Consider the following 19,642-nt stretch of genomic DNA (forward strand, 5'->3'; position numbering starts at 1 on the left):
GACCTGCTTCCTGGCTCATCCTCAGTTGCGGCTCGAGACAGAGATTACCAAGGCTCTGGTTACCCTTGGTTGCCAGGGGTGCCCTGCTTTTCTTGCCATTAAGTTGTCAATCTCTCTAGAGTCCAACCATTTTCTGTATGAAAACACAGAAAATATCTTCAGCTTATCCAGAAAGTATAAGCCTAGCTTATCCATATGATGAGAAGAAAAAAAGGAAAACAAGAAAAGAAGAAGAATGTGACCCTTACCATTCTTGTACATGTGAAACCGTGTGATATTGTTCAGTTCAGTCGCTCAGTCACGTCTGACTCTTTGCGACCCCTTGAATCGCAGCACGCCAGGCCTCCCTGTCCATCACCAACTTCTGGAGTTCACTCAAACTCACGTCCATCGAGTCGGTGATGCCATCCAGCCATCTCATCCTCTGTTGTCCCCCTTTCCTCCTGCCCTCAATCCCTCCCAGCATCAGGGTCTTTCTCAATCAGTCAACTCTTTGCATGAGGTGTCCAAAATCTTGGAGTTTCAGCCTGAACATCAGTCCTTCCAATGAACACTCAGGACTGGTCTCCTTTAGGAAGGACTGGTTGGATCTCCTTGCAGTCCAAGGGACTCTCAAGAGTCTTCTCCAACACCACAGTTCAAAAGCATCAATTCGTCGGTGCTCAACTTTCTTTACAGTCCAACTCTCACATCCATAATGACCAATGGGAAAACCATAGCCTTGACTAGACGGACTTTTGTTGGCAAAGTAATATCTCTGCTTTTTAATATGCTATCTAGGTTGGTCATAACTTTCCTTCCAAGGAGTAAGCGTCTTTTAATTTCATGGCTGCAGTCACCATCTGCAGTGATTTTGGAGCCCAAAATTAAAGTCTGACACTGTTTCCACTGTTTCCCCATCTATTTCCCATGAAGTGATGGGACCAGATGCCACGATCTTCGTTTTCTGAATGTTGAGCTTTAAGCCAACGTTTTCACTCTCCTCTTTCACTTTCATCAAGAGGCTCTTTAGTTCTTCTTCACTTTCTGCCATAAGGGTGGTGTCATCTGCATATCTGAGGTTATTGATATTTCTCCCGGCAATCTTGATTCCAGCCTGTGCTTCTTCCAGCCCAGCGTTTCTCATGATGTACTCTGCATATAAGTTAAATAAGCAGGGTGTTATCTTTAGGAAGATACAAATAAGCAGACAGACACCAGAAGGTGTTACAGCCTGCTGGCAAAGTGATTGACTGGATTTTCTCTTTCTTTAGGGTTTTAAAATCATTTAAACTAGTAGTTAAGGGCTTCCCTCATAGCTCAGACAGTAAAGCATCTGCCTGCAATGCAAGAGACCTGGGTTTGATCCCTGGGTCAGAAAGACCCCCTGGAGAAGGAAATGGTAACCCACTCCAGTATTGTTGCCTGGAGAATTTCATGGACAGAGGAGCCTGGCATGCTACAGTCCATGGGGTTGCAGAGTCGGACATAACTGAGCAACTAACACACACAAACTGGTAGTTAAGTCTAGTCCCAGTCGTATGCTTAACAAGCACTGTGAACTCAAACTGAGCCACAGTTTCAACTAAAAATTGGAAAACTTGACCAAGGCATGTTCAGTCAATGATGTTCAAGGACTCCAGAGGTCTGTTTTGGATGGTTGACTCCTTCTCCCAAAAGGAAATTGGTGAGACCTATGAATTTTCTCATATGTCTGCTGGGCAGATGCTGTGTTTGATAACCTAGGAAATACAGTGGGTAGCAGCCAAGACAACAGCGTCTTCCATAGAAGAGATTACAATCAGATCGTGGAGAAGATAAACAAAGTATGTGTTAATACCTGAAATAACAGGAATATATAGTGCAAACCCAAACCTAAGGGGAACCAGAAAGCTCTGGATGGTGTGGTTTTTGAAAACAGTGTGTGCATGCTAAGTCGCTTCAGTTGCATCCAAATCTTTGTGACCTATGGACTGTAGCCCACCAGGCTCCTCCATCCATGGGATTCTCCAGGCAAGAATACTGGGGTGGGTTAGCCATGCCCTCCTCCAGGAGATCTTCCTGACCCAAGGATCGAACCCTCATCTCTTATGTCTCCTGCATTGACAGGCGGGTTCTTTACCACTAATACCACCTGGGAAGCCTTTTAAAAGCAGTAGTGAATGTAAATTTATGAAAAAGAAGATTAATACCCATGCGAAGGGGCACCGTATGAGCAAGAACACAGAGGCAAAAGTGAGGATGAGAAAGAGGAGTGAGAGACACTAGGACTCACCTGGAGGGGAGTTCTGAAGGAGGAGGCTGGCTCAGGAAGAACCTTGAGTAGCTGAGTGTAATTCTTAAGAATTTAGACTGGATTTGACAGATAACTTCCCTGGTAGATGGGCTTTCCTGGCGGCTTGAATGGTAAAGAATCTGTCTGCACTGTGAGGTTCAATACCTGCGTCAGGAAGATCCCCTGGAGAAGGAAATGACTATCCACTCCAGTATATTCTTGCCTGGAGAATGCCATGGACAGGGGAGCCTGGTAGGCTACTGGCCATGGGGGTCTCTAAAAGTCGGACGCAACTGGGCAACTAATACTGAGAGATGACAGGAAATTCCGAAGTTATGGAGCAACGTTTTGTAAAGTGAATGAGAAAGAGTTTGATTTTCAGGAGGAACTAGAAGGATAAGACCCAGCCAGGAAGCATCAGCAATAATCCAGTAAGTGGGTGGTGATAGTTTTGACAGAGTCATTCCTGTGAAATCAGGTATAGTGAAGGGTGAAATTGAGAGACCTTGTAAAGTCATAAACTGCCAGTGTATTTGAGTAATTCCTAGCAATATTGCCCCTGGGTTTCTGTGCAATGAGCCTTTAAGTTAGAGGTTTCCAAGACTTCAGTAATATTATGGCAAAACCCCATTAATTCTCTTTAATGCTGTTTCAGTCATTAGAAAGTGCTCTATAAAAATATAGTATTTCTAAATAACAATGAATGCAAAATAAGAGAAGATTTAATGTTTACCCCTGCCTTACCTTCTTTCCTAGGGTGGTTGGATCAGTGCAGGAGAAAAGGAATACTAGGGAGGTTAAAATGGAAATGACAGAGCAGGCAAAGGGATTCTACAGATTGCAGACAAATATTGTTTGACTTTTGATTAACGCTGTGGCAGGGCTATGACCAACTTCTGTCCTCTGCTGACTAAATAGCTCCACCTGCCCAGTCATGGAATCCTCAGCTAGGATTGGGGACATGGCCTTTGAGCTAGGACACATGCTTTAAAATTTTTTAATAATTTTATTCATGTATTTTATTTTTGTCTGCACTGGGTCTTCATTGCTGCGTTCGGGCTTTCTTTACTTGTGGTGAACAGGGGCTACTCTAGTTGCTGTGCACGGGTTGCCCATCGTGGTGGCCTCTGCTGTTGCATAGCACAGGCTCTCGGGTTCAAGGCCTTCAGTAGCTGTGGCTCTCAGGCTTTAGGAGTGCAGGCTCAGCAGTTGCGGGCACACGGACTTAGTTGCCCTGTGGCATGTGGAATCTTCTTGGACCAGAAATCAAACCAATGTCCTCTGCATTGGCAGGCAGATTCTTAACCACTGAACCACCAGGGAAGTCTAAGAACAAACACTTGTAAGGACTGGCTCAAAACATGCCCTCAGCTGAATGTGCTACTACATGAAACCTGAATCAACTTGCAACTAACTCAATATGAACAACACATGATAACAACATCTGCCTTAGTTCTTGCTTTGGGCTGTTTTCATTTGTTTTATCATTGCTGGCCATGACTGGCCATCCAGATTTCCACCTTTTCACCCCCCACCACACCTGTAAACCTAGCATACCAACACTGTTATTTGCTAGGTCTCTAAATTTAATGATTTGCTAGGTCTCTAAATTTAATGCCCACAAGACTTGTCTGGGGAGCTTTCTTAAAATGCAGATTCTAAGGCTCACTGTAGAGAGTATAATTTAATAAATGTGGGAAAGGGCTCAGAATCTGCATTGAACAAGCATCCCAGGGGATTCTGGTATAGGGGTCCCCAGATTACATGTTAGGGTCACTACTAAGCTGAACCCACAACACAAGTAATCCATGCAGAGCCAAACTCACGAATTAACATTTATCAAGAAACCTTTGAGAGCACAGCCTTAAGTTTATGTATGTGCCCATTTTTTCCAAGGTGTATAGTGACGGGAAGCCACGCTGGAAGACGCCTATGATCAAAGTGTGTCAGGCAGGACAGAATTTCCTCCCTAGGGAGAGGTGCAATAGCACTGATTGCATATTACCTCACCCTGGGTTTTATCGTTAGTCATAACAATTGACTGAACCCACTCCAATACTGCCAGGTCAACTGATGAATACCAGGGTGTGTAAACCCCTAGAGTTCTCTTCCCTGTCCCCTCAAAGAGCAATAACACAGTGCAACTCAGAAATCAGGCTGCTTGAGCAAGGGTCAGACAAGCTTTTCTACATTGTTCTTAGAGTCCCGAAAAGCCTTTGTGGTTGGTGAAATCAGTTCCTTTGTCCTGCAGAGAAGGAGGAGAAGATGAGTGATGCTGCAATCCCTTTTGAAGTGAGAAAAGCTTCAGGTTGCTAAAAGATTTATTCTTGAATTCCAATTCATATGATCCAGCAATTCCACTTCTAGGCTTTTCTGAAGAAAACAAAATCACTGTGTTGAAAAGATACCTATATCCCCATGTTTATTACAGTATTATATATACATACATAAGTCCACATCAGGGTATATAGTCAAAGGAAATGAAATCACTGTCTGGACGAGACAGCCATACTCCCATATTTACTGCAGCATTATTCACAGCAACCATGGTATTGTCACAATCTAAGTGTTCACCAACAGATGAATAGATAAAGATAATAGATACTATATTACCTATAATATATTAAGAGATATATATATCTATATGAGAGATAATATAGATAGATGACATGAGATAATATGAGATAGATGATATAGATAAAGATATATATAATGGAACATTATTCAACCTTTAAAAAGAAGGAAATTCTGCCATTTGTGATAACATGGATGAATGTAAAAACCATTTTACTAAATGAAATAAAAGTCAAACAGAGAAAGACAAATACCACGTGATATCACCTATATGTGGGATCTAAGGGGAAAAGACTGAACTCATAGAAACAGAGAATGGAGTGTAGTTGCCAGAAGCTGGGAATGCGAGAAACAAGGAGAGGCTGGTGGAAGGGTATGAACTGTCAGTAACGAGATGACTAGGCATGAGGATCCATGAGCAATATTGTGACTATTGTTGAGAATTCTGTATTGTATAATTGAAATTTTTTAAGAAAGTAGACTGAAGTTTTTCACTACCCTCATCCAAAAAAGGTAAATATGTGAGTTGATGAATGTATTAATTAACTCCACGCTGCAATCCTTACACAAGGTGCACATATACAAAATCATCACAATGTATGCTTTAAATATCTTACAATTTTATTTGCTAGCTGTTATACCTTAAGAAGGAGATGAAAAATATTTTTAATTAATTAATTTAATTTTTGGCTGTGCTGGGTCTTCACTGCTGTACAGAGGCTTTCTCTGGTTGTGGTGAGTGGGGGCTACTCTCTACTTGTGGTGCACAGGCTTCTCGTTGCAGTGGCTTCTCTTGTTTGCATATTCTTTCCTAAGGAAAAATGTTAAGGACTTCCCTGGTGGCCCAGTGGTTAAGGATCTGCCTGCCAGTGCAGGGGACGTGAGTTCAATCCGTGGTCCGGGAAGATCACATGTGCCACGGGGATGCATAAGCCCCTGTGCACAAATACTGAGACTGTGCTCTGAAGCCTGTGAGCTGCAACTACTGAAGCCTCAAGCCCCCAAGAGCCTGTGCTCTGCAATAAGAGGAGCCGCCTGGGGCTCCAGGATGGCTGGTGCCTCAACCTTGTCTGGGGTTTCCTGGGTTGTAGGCTTCACCACTGCGGGGGGACAGGGGGTCGGGGGGAGCCAGGGTCTCAGGCACTCTGGGGGTTGAAGTTCAAGGGTGGCAGAGTGCAGGCAGGGATCTGGACTTGCAGGCACCTCCGTGGCTGGAGGGACAGGGTCAGAGGCCTCACTGCTGCTGATGTGGCCCCCCTGAACTCACAGAGGGGCTCACGGCTCCCTGCGGTGTGAGCACTGCTGGAGGCGGGAGGCCACAGACCTGTGGCCCCTCCCCTGCTCCTCCTGGCTTTTCTGGGGCAGTGGGCCCAGCCATTTGCAGCCAGGAGTCTGGGATGGCAGACACTGCTTCCACTGTTCCCTCAGCCCTACCTCCTCTGTCTACTTCAGCCCACCCACTTTTAGATGTACAGATGTATGGGACTCTCTGGCATCCTGTTGTGCTGGAAAAAAGTAGCCTTGTTCAGTTAAAGATGTTTTACTGGTTGGAAATGAAGCAGAGAGACAAAGCGAGTGTCTCATGCGACTGTGAGGCTGGATAATCTCTACAATTTCTTAAATTTATTCACCAGTTGGGGAACATTTGAGTCATTTCAGTTTTGAACAATTATGAATAATGCAGCTGTGAACATTTGTACACAAGTCTTGTGTGGGCATATGTTTTCACTCCTTTTAGGTCAATACCTAGGAGTGGAAATGATGGGGTGTATAGTAAGTGATGTATCCACACATTCACCCCAACCGTGGGTGGAACAGAATTAGCTGAGGAAGTCCAGAGTCCCAGGCCTGTACCAAAAGCCAGAGATAAGCCCAAATTCTCAATATCTTCATGCGTTAAGAGTCCTAAGCCTAGAGTAAAATAAGACCTTGTCTGGGGACTATATACCCCCTGTGGCCTAGTAGAGGCAACCACCCAAAACCCAGCCCCCACCAAGGGAAATCTCCTATAAAAGATAATTCCTGTGGAAGACAAGAAATACAGAACTTATGAGTATGTCAAGTTCTGTAAAAATAGCCTGAATAATTGATATCCCCCAATCCAATAATACTCTCTTAAAGGTACTTGAAAATAAATGCATATTAACCTGAAATGTTGTCCTGGCAGTGAGGGGAGCTATGGAGCTGTCAACAAACATCGAACATCAGCTGGCCCATTGCATTTGTCGGAAAAATCCCCTAGACCACTTGAATGAGCTGAGAGGACACTTTGCACAATTTGGCCATGTGGGAAAGTGCTCTGTACCTTTTGACAAAGAGACTGGCTTTCACAGAAGTATGGATTGGATTCAATTTTCTTCAGAAGAAGAGCTTCACAACACACTACTACAGGAAAATCATGGAGTAAAGCTCCATGTTCAAGCTCAAAAACCCAAAGATTTACAAGGGGATCAAACATCTGATGAAGAGAAAGATTTTTGAGACCATCACTGCCTATTAAACAAGGTAAAAAAAATTTAAATAAACATGCATTTCATTAACTGTGAGATATTAATTGTTGTGTTTTTCTGCACTTCCTTATGTGACTCTTCTCCTGTCGATAAGAAGCACTCATTTTACCTTAAAAACAGCTAGGACAGACAGTAGGACAAGAGCAACCTGTGCTTTGAGGAAGTTTCTGCTTCTAAAAGCAATTATTGAGAATCAAGAGGGAATCTGAGAGTAACAGAGCATAAGCTCTAGAAAGAGAACAGAGGATATGCTGCTTTCCCCATGGCTGACTACTGGGGAGATCAGGTAAGAGTCACCTGTATCAACACGGAATGACTAAAAAAACATATTGAATAGAAAAAAAGGGATAATACAGAGCATACGTTCAGTATAAAATTTAAGCAGATTTTTAAAAACACACTAAATGAAAGTATTTTTTAATGGGCTAGAAGGATACCAAACTCACAATGCAGTTTACCTGTGCGGAGGGCAAGCCTGGGGATGAGGGAGTGGCGAATTGTGATAGTTTATTTCTTGAAAACTACTACCCAAAAAAAAAAAAAAAAAAAACCAGATGGGAAGCAATATGACCGAATGTTAAAAGTTTTAATTCTGGATGATAGAAATAAAGGTGTTTGTTGTTTTATCCTTTGTGTTTTTCTGTATTTTAAGCAGTTCTAGAAATGTAAAAACAAGTAAAATACAAATATCCAGCCAAGGTTCTCAAGATAGATCTTTTATTTTATTTTTTTTATAAAGTTAAGTCCGTTTTAAACAATTGGCCTTGACATTTTTAAAAGGTATTTCTTGAAAAAATAAAGTTTTGTTAGAGGTTTTAAACACTGGGAAGCTCTGGTTGTGGTTTCGGATTTCATACTTCAGAGGCAACAGGATGAAACCATTGTCAAAGAGAACACAAAGAAGTTTGATTCTTGTTCCAACACAACACGTTGTACACACCCATTCATTCCTCCCCGGCCCCTCGTTCTTCCCAAGTCCTGTTAGTGTTTTCCACTGAGGAAGCAAGAACTCTTCCTTCATTTTCCCTGTGCTTCTTTCTCTCTGAGGAAAACAAAACATTCTATAGGCGGAGCTTGTGAACAACAGCCTCTTTAAAAACCAGTATCTCCACCCTTACCTGACCACTTCAGCGCCAGCATCCTGCCCAGAACAGACACAATTAGCCAAAATGATCCCTGGAGGTTTAACTGAAGCCAAACCTGCCACTCCAGAAATCCAGGAGATTGCTAACACGGTAAGTGAATTCAGCCCAAGGAAAGGTTTGATCCCAAATCTTGGTTCCTAGGTTGGCCCTGGGCTAAATGTGTCGGTGAACAGGAAAACTGGAATGCCGGGAAATGAGTGGCTTTGTTTGGACTTCCTACTGAAAATTTTTTCAGATGAAATCTCTGATAATCCTAACTGAGAGTGATCTTAAGCAAGTCACATCCCTTCTCTGAGCCTTAGGTTCCCCATTTGTAAAAGGAGAATTTTTATGGGATCATCGCTAAAGCTCTTACAATGTATGATTCTAGGATTACTAATTCAGCTTCTGATGAAATTTGTCTTTTCTCACCAAGTGTAGCCAACATGTAATTAAAGTCTGAGGCTGTTAACTATTGATGAACTAGACTTTAAATGCACTATAGGAAAAAAATTTTTATGTGTTAAATGTAGAATAAATCATAAAAATGATCCACTTACAAACTTCCTACAAATTTGTCTCAATGGACAATGTTTTAGTATTTGGGAGATTACACTAACAGAGAAGTGACATAGTCTACGGTGATTTCAAAATTGATTATGGTGAAAATAGAACTCAATGTGTTTAGCAGGTTAATATATTTTTCTAAGTGTTGTCTGATTTGTTATCACCTATCAAATAAAAATTGTATTGCATTTTTGTGAAAATAAGAAATATATAAATTACTATTTTAGATTTATAAAGTATTGCCCTATTTCCTATGTCATTCCTTCCTGCCCTTTCATTCTGTGACACTGGCAAAGGCTAGCTTCATGTGTAAGTGGAAGAGATGGGATTCTGTATGTTAGAGCACAGAGAAGGTCTCTTTTGCCTGGAATTTTATCACTCATTCTGTGGGGCTAAGTATTTTCCTTTCAACTGTTCTTTTAAAATAGTAAATACCTTCTCACTTATCCTTTCTTGAAGAAGATAATATTAAGTCATTAATGCCTTCACTGGAATCCCTATATTGTCAGTGTTCTTAAAATTCAATGGGCACACAGATCACCTGGAAGTCTTGTTAAAAGATCAGATTCTGACTCACTAGGTCTAGGGTAGGCCTGGGGTTCTGCATTTCTAGTCAACTCTGGTGATGCCCAGACTGTGGTCCATGACCTCACTTGCCTGCAGGACTAGAAATACAGGGTATTCTGAGAAATTGACAGGAGATGGGCTTTCTAAAATCAGAGGGCAGCAAAAGATTCTCAATATCTTCTGTAAAGTGGAAATAACACCGCTTGCCTTGCAACTCATAAAAAAGACTTGGAAGGAATTCCCTGGTGGTCCAGTGGTTAAGACTCCGTGCTTCCAGTGCAGGGGTCATGGGTTCGATCCCTCATCAGAGAACTAAGATCCTGCATGCAGCGAAGCGCAGGTGAAAAAAGAAATGACTTGGAAGTGAACGTGGATAAGTGAGGCATCACAATTGTTTACTTTCAATTTTTGCTTGAGATCATTACTGTCCTGGGAAAATTCCTGAGACTCTTCAGGGACCAGAGCTGTAAGGGGGTTGGAAATAACAGATATTTGAAATATAAGATAGAAGGTGCAGAAAATTATAATGATTTTTATAAAGCCTATCTTGGTTTGCAAGTATAATTTTTTTAAGTAACAACTTATAAGAAGGCCTTGCATTATTAATAATATCTATCAGTAAGCCATACCTTAAATATATAAATTAAGTTGAAAGTGTGTTTCTTCCTGCTCACCTTGGGCTTCAACTCTGTCAGAGAGGTAGAATAAGAGTTATTAAGTAGCTACATCAGCCCAGAAAGATGTTTTGCGGTTTTGATAGCCTTGTCCTCCATTCAGCCTCTCATTTGATTTTTATAATCCCTGGGGCAAGGAGGGAAGACATCACATCAGTTTTTCAGATGAGGAAACTGAGATTCAAAGAGGTTAATAACCATCTAATCAAGAAGCTAGCCTATCTCCAGATTTATGTCCGGGACATGATGAAGCTTGTGGAGTGAGGGGAATACACTGGGAGGAGACAATGTTGCAAACTTGCCTTCCCTGTGCAAGCAGCCAGCCTCCCTTTAAATCAATATGAGACATGAATATCAATGAATCTTTTCTTGAATATCTCTTAGGTGTCCAGCATTGTGTTAAATGTTATAGAAGATCCATAAGGACTATAAGATACAGCCCCTGCCCTCAGGAAGTTTACAACCCATTTAGGGAAGTCAAGATATCTAGAGCATACTATAAAACATTTTCCAGTTAAGTGCTTTTTCATAATCATAGGTTTGGAACCAGGAAAAACTTTAGAGATTACTGGTCAAGCAGTCTTACTTTCAGGTGAATAATTCCTGCATAGCAGCTCTGTTCCTCCAGTACTAAACTCCCAATTATCACTTGTCTTCCCTGGCTCACAGACTTCCCTGGTGGCTCAGAAGGTAAAGCGTCTGTCTACAATGTGAGAGACCTGGGTTCGATCCCTGGGTTGGGAAGATTCCCCATGGCTCTTATCCATGGGGTCACAAAGAGTCGGGCATGACTGAGCAACTTGACTTTCACTTTCCCTGGCTCACAGGAGATAGCCCTAGGCGACAATTCCCATTTAAGGGCTGGAATATTGAGGGATATTCAGCTTAGAAAACATTTTAGAGTTTAGGAGGCACTTTCACTTCAGTTATATCATTCATTCCCCCACAAAAAAAACCCAAGAGGCAGATATTACTCCAACCAGTTTTTAGGTGAGGAAATTTAATCAACACCTTCTCCAAGATTATAGAAATATTTAGGTTCCTGGGCAGGGCCAGGGAAATGGGTATGTGTAGGTAATCACATACTTAATGTGATTTGATGAGGTCCCAGGGAAGACCTCCACTTACCTGTCATTTACCTTGAAGTCTTATTCCTTTGATGTTTTAATGTGTTTTTAGTTTAAAATTTCACCTATTAAAATCAGATATACTTGGAGGAAATGAAGTTTATCAGCTTTCCCTGTTTTTATCAGAGAGCTTCTCAGTGGAATTCGAGCTAAAGGAAGCACCCACTGGGGAGGCAAAGAGGGGAGAGGGAGGTCATTACACGTAAAGGGGAAAGCATCAAAGAAAAATGATGACCACAGGTTCAAGGAATTTGACATCAGAATGAAAGAGAGATTGGATCAGAAAGAGAAGAAAGCCAAACAAAGGGCTTGGAATTGAGAAGTCTTGAACATTTTTGAAGGCAGAAGAAAGGACTTTCTCTGTTCTGAAGATGAGAGAGAGTGGATGGTAATGGGTGGTATCAGGTATTAAAGGCTGTTAATGGTACTTGGGTCCAGAGTGTGTGTTAGTTGCTTAGTGGTGTCTGACTCTTTGCAACCCCATAGATTTAGCCCCACCGGGCTCCTCTGTCCATGGGATTCTCCAGGCAAGAACACTGGAGTGGGTTGCCATTTCCTTCTCCAAAAGGAACTATAGAAAGAAAGAAAGTGAAATCGCTCAGTCGTGTCTGACTCTTTGTGACCCCACGGACTGTAGCCTACCAGGCTCCCCCATCCACGGAATTTTCCGGGCAATAGTACTGGAGCGGGTTGCCATTTCCTTCTCCAGAGTACAGAGGAATAAAGCCCCTCCTTCAATATTCTCTCTGCCTCTCTTCTGTCTTCTTTCCTATCTGGGGAGACAAGCTATTATGAGGGAAACAACCCTGGTTTCTGCATTCAGAAAACATTGATTTGGGAATTCCCTGGTGATCCAGTGGTTAGGACTCAGCATTCCCACTGCTGAGGGCTTGAGTTCAATCTCTGGTTGGGTAACTAAGATCCCACAAGTTGCATTATATGGCCAAAATTAAAATTTTTAAAAAAGAGAAAATCAATTATGTACAAAGTACTGAGTGAATTGCTGTAGGAAGAAAAGGTACATAAACCTGGTCCTACCCTCAGGGAAATTTGTAAAATAAATTGGAGAAAAGGGATACACACAAGGAAACAAAGACTCAAACATGGCCCCACCCCTGAATGTGTGTGTTTATATGTGTCATTAATTACTTAAGATGTAAATTATTAATATGTGTGATTAATTACTTAGTATGTAAATACTTAATACTTAATATATGTAATTAAGGATCAAATGAAGGGCCCACTGGCAAGAGCCTCTGGATCATTTTGGCTGATCCATTATCTTATGTCATATGTGAAAAATCACTGGATGAGAATTCTGAGTATGTTTATATACAGGAAAGAAATGTTGTAGCAATAATTTTTATTTTTAGAAATAAAAGCTATTATTACACACGCACAGACGCATACGCACAAAACATACACGTGTGCACACACCCCTAAGTCAAACCTGGCTGCTGAATACCATTCCTGGCATACCCACAGATCCTAACTTTTGTCTGCCAGGACACCACACAAAACCTGCAACAAAAACAACAGACAAACACCCCATCTGCACACCATTGTGGACACACCCGGGAGCTTAGCATGCTGTGGCTCTTACTCACCCACAAATGTGCTCTCCTCTCTGACCACAGCCTCCTCATCAATCAGCTCTTCCATTGCCCCCACGTACAGCCCCACCAGAGTCCCTCAGGCACTTCCCTCCCAGCTGCATCAGCGCATGCTTCAGCCCACTCCATCGCTCACCCAGCTGGACCCCATCATGGGTGGCTTCCTCCCCTCCTCCACCCTGATTTCCATGACCCCGTGAGCTCTGGCATTCCAGTCCTCAGTCAGAGGTCACTCCCACTGCCACCACTTCCTCCTCAGCTCTACTCCAGCTTCAGGGAACTTTGCCCAAGAAAGATGTAGAATCACAGAAAACTCACCCTTTACAAATCTACGAATTCACACCAGTGAACAACGGCTGCAGGGCCCTGGGGCTGCCAGCTAGCCTTCCAGTCACATCTTGTGGGTTTTTTTCTAGAAACCCTACAGGGGTGGAACTGGACCCTCTCTCTCCTCAGGTTCTCAGTCCTTCCAATCCCCACGGCCTGACCAGGTGGCATTTCAGTTCTTTCTCCTAGAAGATTGCAGCCATCTGATGTGAGAACCCTCTGATTTACTTTTCCTTGCTGACTGCATGCCTCTCTCTGGTCTAAGACTTTGTCCTCCTTTCTTAAGGCAGGTGCCATTATTTCGTGTATGCTGGTTGCCTTGCCCCATACTTCTCCGGCCCTCAAAACACAGGCAGCAAATGTCCACAAGTCACCTCTCACCAGCCCCACTGTGCTTTCACGCTGCTACCCAAACTCTCCTTAGTTACGCTCTAAAACGTCCCCAAAATGGCCTAGCCATGCTGCCACCATAATCTTTCTATTCATTTTTCCTGAATTATGCATAGCCCAAGTGTGTTTCTGCAGGATGATTACAGGTTGGGGAAGGTAGGAGAAACTCCTGCATCTTTGGTGGAGCAAGGCTGAAATCCTCATATCCCAGAGAATTAACAGCTCACCAGGATTCATCCTCTGCAGCAACAAGAAAAGCTTGAACAGCTCTGGGCTGACTGCACTTTATCAGCTGCTCCTCCCTGATAGCATCCTTCCCCTGGTTTGGACCCCAACCTATACTGTTCCCTTCAGCACCTCAACCACCACCATGCAGAGCAGATTGAAGAAAGTAAGAGGCAGCTATGCACAGCTTAAGGTCTGTCTATTTACCACCACACTGGACCACCATTCCCCGCTGGTCTTCACTCTCCTAGCACCCATCCTGGGGGAGGAGGGGTCTTTCAACACCAACCTGCCTTCTGAAACTTAAGCTTTCGTAATCAGTTCCATTTTACTCTGCGCTTTTCCTCCTCCTCACCTGATATCCCATCATTCAGATTCATAGCATCCAACAATGCTGCTGCTGCTGCTGCTGCTAAGTCGCTTCAGTCGTGTCCGACTCTGTGCGACCCCATAGACGGCAGCCCACCAGGCTCCCCCGTCCCTGGGATTCTCCAGGCAAGAACACTGGAGTGGGTTGCCATTTCCTTCTCCAATGCATGAAAGTGAAAAGAAAGTGAAGTTGCTCAGTTGTGTCCGACTCTCAGCGACCCCATGGACTGCAGCCTACCAGGCTCCTCCGTCCATGGGATTTTCCAGGCAAGAGTACTGGAGTGGGGTGCCATTGCCATCTCTGATAGATACGACGGAAAGACCCAAATTACAGATTTGGATGTGTTTCTGGGACAATAAGAAATAAAAATGTCTGATACCGGGTTCAAAAAAAGATAAATCAGATACTCACTATTCAAGGTATTTAAAGCCTTAAGTATAATTAATAATTTTTCAGCCTTTAGCTGTCATGTTCTCTCACAGTCTCAGGTTCCTCACCTGCAAAGTGAAGCTTAAATAGATAATTCAGGGTTTAGTGTCCAGATTAACCCTTCCCAACTCAGCTCCTAACGTGACAGGTACCCAGTATTGGCTCCAAAGGGTGAGGATGGGGGAAGTGATAAGACACTGAACTCTCCCCTAGCTCATTCTCTCTGCACAATTGGCCACTTTTCTCTTCTCTCTCCTGTGCCCTGTCTCTCCCCATTTCTTTCTCTTTTTTCTTCACTATTTGTCTTCTTCCTTTCTCTGCTTTCCATTCCCAAAAAACAATCACATTTTTCCCATCTATTCTGGAGATTTCCCGTCTATACAGTAGAAGTAGCTAGTGGTCCATGAAGTGTTTGCCTTTCAAAAAAGGTCTGAGAGCTCAAAGAATTTGCAGATGTCTAGGTCTTTTTTTTGGCTGTGCCATGCAGCTTGCAGGCTCTCATTGCCCGACCAGGGATTGAACCAGGCCCTGGCCATGAGAACACCAAGTCCTAACCACTGTACTGCCAGGGAACTCCCCAAATATCTAGGTCTTTGAAAACAGTTCTGGTACCCAAACTGAGGCATCAATAGAAAAGGATTCAAAACATTTGCCCACTGAAGAGAAGGACCAGATGGCCTTGGGAGAACCCTAGATCCAATGGAGGCCTGATTGAAGCCATATATGCACATAAAGTATTCAGTTATGGGCAGGGAGGCAACTTCCCAATAAACAAGGTATATCAAACACACACACTTGTTTCCTTTCCCTCTAAGTGATAAGCGAGGGTTGGAGGGAAAGTCATATCTGCAAATATGAAGACAATGAGAGACAGGCAAACACCTCAGAGATATCAACAATAGTTTGTGGATTTTTTTTTTCAACAAAACTTTGGAAGATGGAAAACATGAACAATGTAAAATGATTTGAGTCATCTAGACAGAGCCTAAGCCACATGGGGGAATGTCTGAGCCAGAAGCAAGCAGACTCATGGTGCAGAACTCTAAAATGGCTCAAGCACTAGCAACACCAGAAACGGGAAGACAAGAGTGAGGCCTGCAGCTGAAACCAGGAGAACTGATGGAAGACTGAGAAGCAGTTACACTGTGCCTAGGTCCTTCCCTCTCACTATTCTCCACCCTGAAAGACAAGCTGCTTCCAGTCCTCCCCACAGACAGAAGAGTAGAACTCTACTCTTAGCAGAAACTGAGTCAGAGAAACCACAGTGGGCACTATGATGCCCAGCTGAGAGCAGGAATTCAGTATAGGGGTACCCTGTACTGAAAACTGACGGACTTAGTAAAATCTTACACATTCCATTTGAGATTCTTTAGCTGCCTTTTCATGCTGGTTCAGGAATGCTGGCATCTAAGCTTGTATCCCCTTCTGGTAGACAGAAGGATGGCCTTCAAAGATGGCCACACTCTAATCCCTGAAACTTTCCATGGCAAAGGGGCTTGCAGATGTGATTAAATTAAGGACCTTGAGATATGCTATACTATTTTTGAAAATTTGAGTCTGAAAAATTTTTTAAAGATCTTTTTTTAATGTGGACAGTTTTGTTGAAGTCATTATTGAATTTGTTTGAAAATTTGAGTCTGAAATTTTTTTTTAAAGATCTTTTTTTAATGTGGACAATTTTTGTTGAAGTCATTATTGAATTTGTTACAACATTGTTTCATTGTTTACATTTTGGTTTTTTTTGTCACAAAACATGTGGGTTCTTAGTTCCCCAACCAGGGATCAAACCTGTATCCCCTTCACTGGAAGGCAAAGTCTTAACTACTGGACCACCAGGAAAGTCCCTGAAATTATTTCAAAATAAAACATTTTGTACTTAGTAGGAATTACTGGTCTCCCACTTTTATTAATCAAAGATGTATTTAACTATTTGTAAACACATATTTCAGAGAAGGCAATGACACCCCACTCCAGTACTCTTGCCTGGAAAATCCCATGGACCGAGGAGCCTAGTAGGCTGCAGTCCATGGGGTTGCTGAGAGTTGGACACGACTCAGTGACTTCACTTTCACTTTTCATTTTCATACATTGGAGAAGGAAATGGCAACCCACTCCAGTGTTCTTGCTTGGAGAATCCCAGGGACGGAGGAGCCTGGTGGGCTGCCATCTATGGGGTCGCACAGAGTCGGACATGACTGAAGTGACTTAGCAGCAGCAGCAAACACATATTTAACAAATTTGTAAATCACATACATGGAGTTCAATACAGCTTTGAATTTGTTCCCTCTTGTTGACAAAAAATTGATCAGCTGATTTAAGAAAGAAGTGGAAATTTTATTTGAGCTGAATTTGAGGATTATAACCCAGGAAAAGCATCTCAGAAAGTTCATCTAATGTTCCACCCATTAGAAGTCAAGGCACAGGTATATAAGTTTTTTGAGACCAAGGGCTGTGCATCAAACGATGTTTAGTTGACAGTTTATTTAATCCAGATCTAAGCAGCAATATGGTATGTCATGTGACACCTTACAAGATCAAGGAGGAATGCTATCTTTGAAGTTGTCTTGTTGATGCTAAGAGAATGTTGCTCTTTATGGTTGAGCAGGTATTCCTGCTAACGGGGTGGTTTGGTCGATGCATAATGCAGACATGCAATGCACAGTGTGGGCCAGAAACAGGGAGGCCAAAGGGCAGAGATTTTTTGTTGTTTAAATTTCTCTTGTCTTGCCATAAAAATATGACTTCTATTTCATACTCTTTTCTTAAGGTTAAACCACAGCTTGAAGGAAAAACAAATGAGACATATGAAGAATTTATAGCTATAGAATATAAAACTCAAGTGGTTGCTGGAATAAATTACTACATTAAGGTTAGACTTCAACATTCACTTTAGCACTAAAAGATATTGTATCTTTCATTTTATGTGATGTTCCCTGTCACCCTTACTTTATCATTTGTTCCTTCTCCTTGTCCTAAATCAGGACACCTACCTAGCATGATACTTCCCAAGTGGTAACTCTCAAACTTGGCAGATGGTGGTATATTTATATCCCCTTTTTCTTGTGAAATTAGAAGGCTTTCTTCTACTGATTCCTAACTTAATTTCCAGAAGATGTAAAGAAAAAGATTCAGAATTCAGACTGTGTTTAGCTCATAACAATGGCTTCTTCATGTGGGATCTTCATGTTGTGGGGCTGGACCAGATGCTATCTTGAAGCTCTTTCTGTCTCAAAGCTTTGTGATTCTATGTGCCGGAAGTGAATGGATTTAAGGAATGGTTTGAATCAGTAGCTGAGAAAATAATTTAAACCACTTTTGCCCTTTAAGTAAGCATTTTGATTAATATAATTTAAATACATGGGGACTTCCTGATGGTCCAGTGACTAAGACTCTGTGCTCCCAGTGCAGGAGGCACAGGTTCAAGCCCTGGTCAGGGAACTAGATCCCGTCTGCCACAACCAACAGTTTGCGAGCCACAATTGGAAAACCTGCATGTCACAAAGAAAATCGAAGATCCTGCCTACTGCAACTAAGACCCAGAGCAGCCAAATAAATAAATAAATATTTTAGAACGTTCATTGTCTAAACCAAAAACAAAAGTGGAAATTCTTATCATAGTTTTCTAGGTCCCAGATTCATGCCCAAACTACCATTTCATACAAATGATTTCCCAGGAAGATCCCCTTATTTTAGAAGGAAAACCAGACTCTCCATCCCTGGGCCCTGCTCAGTTTTATCCCTGGGCCCTGCTTGGTTTTACCTCTGGGCATTTATAAAGCAAGTTCTAGTACAGATATGGGAACAACACATCCCAAATTTTCTAGGGCAATTCTGATTTTCTTCTTTCTCAAACCATGTGACAAAGTATCCCAATTTGGGAGTCAGAACATAGAATCACAAAAAAGGCTGTCACCTGTTTTCTTGATCTGTGTGTGCATCCTTGAAAATAAAATGTAATTATTTTAAAACTCTGGATTTCATTTGGGCACAGGACCTATGCCTCTTGCCATGTCTTTAACCTGCCCTTTCTTTCATAAAATAAAGTGATAGGTTTATGTAAGTGTTAGTCACTCAGTTTTGTCTGACTCTTTGCGACCCCATGGACTGTAGCCTGCCAGGCTCCTCTGTCCATGGAACCAAGGGTCTAAAAATGGTCCAGGAACGCTATTCCAAAAGAGGTTATTGCAGCGAAGTCTTTAGAGGTTTGTAGATTTTTCGTTTGATATGGGTCCACACAAATAAATTAATCTCCTTTTTCTTTTTCAACTTCCAGATACAAACAGGTGATAATCGTTACATTCACATTAAAGTATTCAAAAGCCTTCCTCAACAAAATCAGTCTTTGACACTTACTGGCTACCAAGTTGACAAAACCAAGGATGATGAGCTGACCGGCTTTTAGCAGCATGTTCCTAAGGTGGTTGATTCTTTCCTCTGGCACCTGATTAATGATTCCTGCTAATAATAAATGTAGCCATCAATAAAGAAGCATTCTTTTTCCAATAAATTAATCTCTTCAACTAGTTCTCGTCTGTTTTATATAATAATAATTACCTTTTCTTTCTCAAAATCAATTTATATCTTAAGATATAAGAAATTCCATGCAAACTGATCTCAATTGGAAATCTTAGAAAAATTACTGAGGCCTAATGCAACTGTTCATGGGGTTCTCAAGGCAAGAATACTGAAGTGGTTTGCCGTTCCCTTCTCCAGATGAGGAAAAAGATGGAAACAGTGACAGATTTTAATTTTTTTTTGGCCCTTAAAATCACTACAGACAGTGACTACAGCCATGAAATTAAAAGATGCTTGCTCCTTAAAGAGAGCAGACCTAAAATCAGACACAACTCAGCGACTAAGACAGCAACAAACATGTGTCTACATAGTTTTG

The 19,642-nt window shown here is 42.1% G+C and overlaps 1 protein-coding gene across 1 annotated transcript; it reads left to right on the forward strand.

Moving 5' to 3' along the window:
* The first annotated feature begins 8,507 nt into the window (after positions 1-8,507).
* On the forward strand, positions 8,508-19,153 carry CSTA (cystatin A). The gene is made up of 3 exons (XM_068974757.1): positions 8,508-8,573; positions 17,519-17,620; positions 19,025-19,153. Exons 1-3 carry the CDS (start codon positions 8,508-8,510, stop codon positions 19,151-19,153), a joined length of 297 nt encoding a protein of 98 aa, XP_068830858.1.
* The last annotated feature ends 489 nt before the right edge of the window (positions 19,154-19,642 follow it).

The sequence above is a fragment of the Capricornis sumatraensis genome, chromosome 1 (genome assembly GCF_032405125.1).
Source record: "Capricornis sumatraensis isolate serow.1 chromosome 1, serow.2, whole genome shotgun sequence".
NCBI lineage: Eukaryota > Metazoa > Chordata > Mammalia > Artiodactyla > Bovidae > Capricornis > Capricornis sumatraensis.

Bases quoted from the DNA above. Each gene is read 5' to 3' on its own strand.
- CSTA (XM_068974757.1), top strand. From the start codon at position 8,508: ATGATCCCTGGAGGTTTAACTGAAGCCAAACCTGCCACTCCAGAAATC. The intron at 8,574-17,518 runs GTAAGTGAATTC...TCTTTTCTTAAG, and splicing joins TCCAGGAGATTGCTAACACG to GTTAAACCACAGCTTGAAGG. The intron at 17,621-19,024 runs GTTAGACTTCAA...TTCAACTTCCAG, and splicing joins GAATAAATTACTACATTAAG to ATACAAACAGGTGATAATCG.